At 39.8% G+C, this 8,570-nt stretch overlaps 1 protein-coding gene across 1 annotated transcript in view; it reads left to right on the top strand.

The window, feature by feature from the left end:
• Window positions 1–2,332: 2,332 nt before the first annotated feature.
• The window catches only part of LOC119415992 (matrix metalloproteinase-15), a 17,513-nt gene continuing 11,275 nt past the window's right edge, over window positions 2,333–8,570 (top strand). The window contains exons 1-5 of the mRNA XM_037683162.1: window positions 2,333–2,353; window positions 4,311–4,459; window positions 6,029–6,151; window positions 6,234–6,535; window positions 6,830–6,991. Coding sequence (XP_037539090.1) covers window positions 2,333–2,353; window positions 4,311–4,459; window positions 6,029–6,151; window positions 6,234–6,535; window positions 6,830–6,991 — 757 coding nt within the window. The remainder of the gene's footprint in view (window positions 2,354–4,310; window positions 4,460–6,028; window positions 6,152–6,233; window positions 6,536–6,829; window positions 6,992–8,570) is intronic.

The raw sequence follows: 8,570 nt of genomic DNA on the forward strand, positions 1-8,570 counted from the left end.
ACCCTTTCCAAAAAATTAGAATATCACAAAAGTTGTTTAACTTCCATAATTCCATTCAAAAAGCTAATATTTAATAGATGATAGATTCAGGGGCCACAATTTAACTATTTCAAGTATTGTTTATTTTTACATAATTTGGGCTTCCAGCTCATGAAACCCATGAAAACATGATTTCAAAAAAATTGAATAGTTTGGAGAAATCGGCCCAAATTTTGCAAGACATGAATGTTTTAGGGTGCATTCACACTAGCCCTGTTTAGTCCGCTTTAATCGAACTCTAGCTCGTTTTCCTAGAAAGTCCGGTTCGTTTAGGGAGGTGTGAACGCGCCATCGAACTCTGTCACGGAACAAAAAGGCGAACTCTGGCCCGGGCTAAAACCTAGGTCTCGGTCCGGTAGAAGTGAACTCCAGCGCGGTTCGAGTTCAGTGTGAATGTAAACAGACCGAGCCTCGCTCCTCAGGGTAAACAAACACACATTTCTCTGACCTTATATGGAGCCGTCAGCTGCCTAGTGTGAAAAAACAATATTCTCCATGGTCTTCTGTCTCATCTTCTGCTCATGTTAAGTCCATTTTTGAAAAATGACAAAATATAACTCCTAAAACTGCTAAAACTTGATGCCACTTCGTTTTTATTTTTATTTACAGAAGAAGAAGACGTGTCTTCAGAGGTTTTTGTGTCGTTTCTTTCAGTAGTTCTTGGTGCAGCGCCCCCACAGGCGAGCGGGGGAATAGGTTGGTTCAACAGGTTGACTCGACTGCACAGTGCAGTGTGAATGCAAACGCACCAGCTCAAATGTAAACAAAAGCTCATGAATATTGGTCCCGAACCGAACCGAGTCTACCGGACTATCTGGTGTGAAAACGACTTTAAACTGAGTGTGACACACTAATAATCTACTAAACTCAAAGCACCTGCACAGGTTTCTCCAGGTGTCAATAAATTGCTTCAGTTTGGTTAAATTGTCGCAGTTCGGTTCAATATGGGGAAGTGTAACCCACGTTAAAATCTGATATAAATAGGAATGAATAGCGGATTAAAAGTATGTGAATAGAAAATGATGTCGCTGCCCCTTTAAGAAACCAGTGTCATAGCCAGGGTGACACTGCAGTGCAAAAAACCAGGGGGAGAGAGCAGAGGAGGAATCGGAGGAAAAGAGCGGTTGATTAATTAACGGAGAAAAAGTTAATATTATAGTCAAGAAGACATAATTTACCTGGTCGGACACTGACAGGGATTTTATGAGAATTAAGTTACATCGGTTTTGGTGAGTTTTGTGTTTATTTTATTACATTTTCACAGTGTTGTATTTTTCTTTTTGGCGGAAAGCTAACGCTAAGAACGTAGCTGTTAGTAAAGAAATGCTCCATCATAAATTGTCATTAGGTTAATGTGTAAACTGCTATCCAGTTGATATATTGAATTTATGAAGAAGAATTTAATTGTTGAGGATTTAAAAGGAGTTTTGTTGTGTTGTGGCCTGTTACACAGGTCAGGTTTTTTTGATCGGTTGGAAGTTCGGTTGGAGCGGAGATCGGTCTGCCGTGTGCAACTTTGCACATTCACAGACGGGATTCAAGATGGCGAGCCAGACCCAGACCTTCAATTCATCTTCTCCATCGTAACAGGGAGGGACTCCCCTGCGTGTGGTAATTCGCTACCTGAGAGATAGGAATTTCAGGAACGAGTTCAAATTGAACTGAACAGGATTAAAGAACTGATTGAGCTACCATTATTATTATTTGTTCACCGGACTGAATCAAACAGAAGCTTTCCATTGAATCTAGAACCTGAACTTACATTTGGACTTGAACATGGATTTTAAAGTGCTATACTTTGTTTTCATATGTTATGTCTATGAATGTGATTTGAATAATTGTGGTCCACTTTGATCTAGTTGTGTTTGAGGGTATTTCCTTACCTGTGAAGGACAAGAAACAAGTTAACCCAGGAAAAAATAGGAATCCTAAAATAGGTGCAACCTAGGAAAAAAAGACTGGTCTGACTAACTTAAATTAGTCTGACTAAAATAACTTAAGGAAAAGTGACTGGTCTAACTAAATTAGATTAGTTTTACTAAAATAAACCAGGTGAACTAACAAGTAAAAAGGAGTGATATACTTTTCTTTTTTTGGGGGGGTTTTCATGTATTATATTTCATATGTGTTTTGCATTTAGTAAATTGTCGTTTTCCATTCAAAGCAGCGGTCTCTGGTGTTGATATTCTTGCTTCCCCACTCCTTAGAACCTAGAACTGGTCCACTAGTGCATTTAGCTGTGCGATATCAGTGCTACAGAAGACTGCAGACATAACTGGCCAGAAGACCATCAATGATACCCTCTATAGGATGGGTAAGCCACAAACGTTTATAGATGAGGAGGCTGGCTGTTCACAGAGTGCTGTGTCCAAGCATATCAATGGAAAGTCTAGTGGAAGGGCAAAATGTGGCAGAAGAAGATGCACCAGCAAAAGAGGTGACTGTGGGCTTCAGCGGATCATCAAACAGAGAAGATCCCAGAATCTGGCAGAGATTCAGAAAGAGTGGAATGAGGCGGGAGTCACAGCTTCAAAAATCACTACATTCAGACGCATCCGGGAGATGGACTACAACTGTCGGGTTCCTCTGTCCTCTTTTCTGATGTAAGTAAAGTGTGCCTTTAATTTGGAAATCGAGGTCCAAGGGTTTGGAGGAAAAAGGGTGAGGAACAGAACCCATACTGCTTGAGGTCCAGTGTGAAATATCCAGTCAGTCGTGATTTGGGGTGCAGTGTCCGGTGCAGGTGTTGGTAAACTCTGCTTTCTTAAATCCAAGGTCACCGCAACAGTCTACTAGAATGTTTTAAGAGGACTTCATGATTCTTTCTACTGAGGATCTGTATGGAGATGCAGGACCTGATCCCTGCCCATGTCACCAGAAGCACCAAAACCTGGTTTGTTGCCCATGCCACAGTGCTTGACTGGCCAGCCAACTCACCGGACCTAAACCCCACTGAGAATCTATGGGGTATTCTCAAGAGGAAAATGAGGGAGAGGCACCAGACCCAACAGCAAAGAAGAGCTGACAGCATCAAGGAAATCTGGGCTTCCATAACTCCCAGTCAATGCCACAGGCTGATTGTCTCAATGCCACGACGCATCGAGGCAGTGATTAAGGCAAAGGGATTCTCAACAAAGTATTGAAGAATGACATAGTTTTGAAAGTACCATATTTGGATTGATTTGTTGTGATCCTAATTTCTTTATTTTTCTGCAAAAACAGAAGTAGTGTGCTGATGTCATCACAGTATTCTAATTTTTTTAAATCCTGTTTTCGTGGGTTTCATGAGCTGGAAGTCCAAATTATGTAAAAATAAACAAACAAATACTTAAAATTGTGGCCCCTGAATGATTAAATCTATTAAATATTAACTTTTTGAATGGAATTATGGAAGTTAAACAACTTTTCCATGATATTCTAATTTTTTGGAAAGTGTATTGCAAACTGATTGCTGTTCAAAATCATAATTCTCTGAAACTGGAATTAGTTACTAGTATATTTTTCTTAAAATATAAATGCTTATGAAATTTTCTTTTAATTTAACACGGAACAAAATGATGCCATTCAGTTACACTTCTTATGAAGCTTTTTAGTAGTTTGGGATTCTTCGAGCACTTTCAGGAATACATTTTTAGTGTTTAATTGGAACTTGTTTGGAAATGCAAAAATAATTTCAAATTTTTTTTTTTTGGTGCATTGTTCTGGTCCTCCCGTGTTCATGACGTAAAAACAAAACTCCATGACCCAGCTGAGCGAACAGCTTGGAGCGTGTTTTTTTTTTTTTTAGTTCTGCTGCCGAGGCGTTTGAGAGCAGATCTTAACACTTGACAGATTCTTTCCCCCTCAGGAGCTATCGTCTTATTTTTTCTGACTACTGGCCCAGCATCCTCATTATTTCTGTCGGCAAACACAAAATCAAGAAGAAAGTTTAATCAGAATTTGACACACATATGCTGACCTCACCTCGTGTCCTACAGATTTATAGGAAGTTTTAATTATTGTCTAAAACTTCGTAGTTTCCATCCTTGTTTTGTCTTGTCAGGAATGTTTTCATGCTAATGCAAACCATCTGGTTTATACCTCTTCTTTTTTTTTTTTCTTCTGTCAATGCTTCACAAGCTCTCCAGCTATTAGACATTGGTATGTTTATAACCACAAGCTGAACCCAGCTGTCCTCTGGTGTAAACGCTCCACGCAGCCCTGCGGTACGAAAACAGACACCAGTGTTTCGACTGGACCACCTCAACGTGTTTGACTCTTTCTTCCCACAGGCGTGGCTCCGTCAGTTTGGTTACCTGTCCCAGGCGAGCAGGCAAATGTCCACCATGCATTCAGCTCAGACTTTATCCAAAGCCATCAGCGACATGCAGCGCTTCTACGGCCTGGAGGCGACTGGTGTGATGGACGCCGCCACGGCCGCGTAAGCTCAGTTACATAACTACAAAATGACTGTGTGTCTGCAGGCACAGTAGAGTGGGTTTAATGATGCTGTGATGTGTTTTAGAAACACGTGGGAGTCAGGGGTGTCTCTAAAATGTTTCCAAAGGGGTGGCCAGATGAGGGTCATTGAAACCAGAACAGAATTTGACTTTTTTTAAAGTTGCCATACGAAGACTATTAGAAAAATACTTTGATTTGAGAGTAAAGAAGTCCCCAAATGGCTCTTTTTTGCACCATTTAGTACATAGTTTGTCTCTAAAGGCTTCACATTCACCCCCATTTCTTGAGCCCCCCTTCTGGATTGAGATATTATACGTATTTATTTGTATGAAACAAACATTTCTCAACAATTATGGCTCCAAAGGAGATGCACATTTTTCTCATATCACTGGAGAATACAAGGCAACAAAACTCAACAAAGTGATTTTCTGAAGCGTTTTATTTCAGCGTATTCTTCTCCCCGATGCTAACTGGGGAGAAATTTAGAGAACTGCTGGGAGGTATAACATTCATTCTTGTTTATTTGTTTAAAAAACAAAGTTATTTAGATCCACGTATGTCAAACTTACTGAACCGTTATTAAATTATACGGCATCGAGAGAGTGGGAAACGATACAATAAAATGTGTTCATGCCGATAATTTGTGAATCTCGTCACACACAAGTTGGTTCCTGGTGGTTAATCAGAACAAACAAAAGAGAGTTTCTGTTTTAATAATTTTTCATTCATTCAACCTTTATTTACACAGATAAATCATGAGCCTCGAAGACTCATTTACAAGTGAGACCTGTTTATAGACAGACAAAAAGTAATCAAAGTGACACATGTATAGGATTTGGAGACAAAGAATTCCTATCAAACTCTCACTCCTTGGCCGAGGAGAAAGAGCCTGATATTGAAAAAAACACTCCGCACATAGTGACGCAAACATTCCACAGGGAGATGACAATATAATTATAATAACAATACAGTAATTAGCGTTAACTTTGTCCCTCTGGCTCACTTTATTTACTCTTATTAACTGTAGGATTTATGCAGTTGTCATGAATGCATTAATGGCATCTCTTTATGCAATTACAAAGTCTGGAGTTATTTCTCTATATTGTGTGTGTTTGTTGGTGTGTTAGCAAATTACCTCATGAATCAGTGAATGAATGGTTATGAAATTCTCAATGGACAAATCTAAAACTGATTAACCTTTAGAGTCGGCACGATTCAAGACGACCGTTACAGTTAACTGACTTTAGCGAGCACAGAAATGGCTATAACTCTGTTAATTTTACAAATATTGAGCAAAAACTTTGTGTGGTAGTAACTGAGAGTCATTGCACAAGATTTGTGTTTAAAACTTTGGCATCTGTCTAAATACATGTTGAATGAATATAAGGTGTTGAGGGATATGCAAGAAATGCTACTTTCAATGCAGAGAGCAGCTAAAGTTCGCATAAAACCTTTGACAGAAAGCCTGGAGAGCTGCTGCTTAGGAGGAAAACGTATTAGGTTAGGTTAAAACGTCTTCTTTTGACAGTGTCTGTTTGTGTTATTGCAGGGCCATGCGTCGGCCTCGCTGTGGCCTCCCTGACAGAAAACCAGAGGAGGCGGTCGACGCAGCCAGGAGGAAGCGTTACGCTCTCACAGGGCAGCGGTGGGACAAAGACCGTATCACTTACAGGTCCGTAAAACAGAAACAGAGCCAGCACTTGTGCAGAATGTTTCCAGCTCCACATCTGATTGGTGTAATCTGTTTAATCCAGTTTAAAGAACGTTCATGACAAACTGGGCCTGGAGCGGGGCTCTGAAGCGATCCGCAGGGCCTTTGACGTGTGGAGACGGGTCACGCCGCTCACCTTCGAACATGTACCCATTAATAACGGCAGCCACACCGAGATGGGCGATATCTTCTTGTTGTTCGACTCTGGTTTCCATGGTGATATGTCACCGTTTGATGGTGAGGGTGGGTCACTGGCCCACGCCTACTATCCTGGACCAGGCATAGGTGGAGACGTACATTTTGACGCTGATGAGCCGTGGACGCTGGACAATGAAGACCCTAAAGGTCAGTGGGTCTTTGTTCTTAAACCACAACTGGTTTCCTGTAAATAACTTTTGCTAAGGATTGTAATTGTGATGGTGTTGGCATATTTTGTGAGAAACGTCTATCGTTTGGTTCGGCAGAGTATTGTATACTTTCACCAATTCAGTATTTGTCAAATCCTTGTCAAAGATGAGCGTTTGCACATTTAATAAAGCATTGCTTGTTTACTGTATTGTTTTGATTAATGCTGTTTTAGATTAATGTTATAACATGAACTTTGTGGTTAACATTAATTGGTTCATGCTCGTCTCTCAGGTATCGACTTCTTCCTGGTTGCAGTCCATGAGCTCGGTCATGCTCTCGGTCTGGAACATTCTGATAACCCCAACGCTACAATGGCTCCTTTGTATCGATGGATCAGCACAGAAAACTTCACGCTGCATGAGGACGACATCAGAGGAATACAGTACCTGTATGGTAAGAAGCACACAGCGCTCCTTTATATTTTTAAACCGTTATTTAATGTCGCCTAAATTAAAACTGAAGCTACCAACTGCTGCGGTTCAGCATGGACCATCCGTTACTCTGAAGGTCAGTGGCTTAGAAGTTTCTTTATTTACAAACATCAAAGTTCATGTTCAATAATCCAGGTAAAAAAAATCCAACAAAGTTCAGTCAGGTCATCTGGCCGGTTTATTTTTCTTTTTTGTTGAGAAGTTTCGACCTTCATCCAAAGGACTTCATCAATCCGAGGAGCCACAAACAAACTCGGTCCCACAAGCAGCACACTCCCCAAGTGGACCTGACTGACTTCGTTGGGTTTATTTCTAAAAATTTTCCTGATAGAAAAATACAGAGATGTCATGAGTTCCTTCTAAACATTTTTCTTGTGCTTGCTCTGCTTTTGTTTTCTTATGCTACTTTTAGCTTCTAGCTACAGTTTTGCTTCGTTTAACTTTTATTTAGTCTTTACTTCTAGCTAACATTTTGCTGCTTTTACCTTTTTAGCTAACCATTTGCTTATTTAAGTTTGAGGCAAGCCTTTTGATAATTTTAGCTTTTATCCACCTGTTTGCCACTTTTAGCATTTACCGTAGTTAGTGTTTTGCCATTTTTAGATTTTATTTAATCTTTTGTTGCTTTTTGCTTTCAGCTAGCCTTTTTCTTCTTTTATTTACAATTTGTATATTTTTACTACTTGTTAACATTTCATGTTTTAGCTAAGCTTTTGCTTTTTTACCTAGCATTTTGCTACTTTTTATCTGGCTTCAGTGGTTGTGCAGCCCTCAGTTTTCACACTGAATTTTCACAGAATATGCAGTTTCTCCATGTAGGTATTAGCTGTTTTATTTAAATAACATAAATAAATGTTATGGGTAATAATAAACAGTTGACTTTCACACAAACCTTACAATGATTAAAAACATTTTGAAGTTTTAAACACAGCTTTTCTTTTTTAAATAGTTCACCAACCTTACAGCTGTTGCCTTGCAGGGACACACAAACAACCCAGAGACGATGCAAGAGATGGAAAATCAACAAAACCAAAGTCTGAACTCCACTTTTTATTATTTTGGCTTAAACCCCTCAGCTGGGGCCCTGAAATCCTTTGTAAGATGAGGGAGAGGAATGTCAGCTGTAATTTTAGGGTAATCACATAGTATCACGCTGCATGAGGATCTTTGTCAAAGTAAGGACCTGAAAAGAAGCATTGTCCAGATTAACATCTGCAGCAGAGAGAACAGTGAACCTCATTCAGAGAAGCATGCTGCTATGTTCTCTTCTCATCCTGAGTGAAAGGAAAGCCATGTTGGTGAACATATCTGTGTGTTAGTGAACATATCTGTGTGTTAGTGAACATATCTGTGTGTTAGTGAACATATCTGTGTGTTAGTGAACGTATATGTGTGATAGTGAACATATCTGTGTGATAGTGAACATGACTGTGTGTTAGTGAACATAACTTTGTGATAGTGCACATAACTGTGTGTTAGTGAACGTATATGTGTGATAGTGAACATGACTGTGTGATAGTGGACATGACTGTGTGATAGTG

This window comes from Nematolebias whitei, chromosome 10 (assembly GCF_014905685.2).
Source record: "Nematolebias whitei isolate Nwh7 chromosome 10, NemWhi1, whole genome shotgun sequence".
NCBI lineage: Eukaryota > Metazoa > Chordata > Actinopteri > Cyprinodontiformes > Rivulidae > Nematolebias > Nematolebias whitei.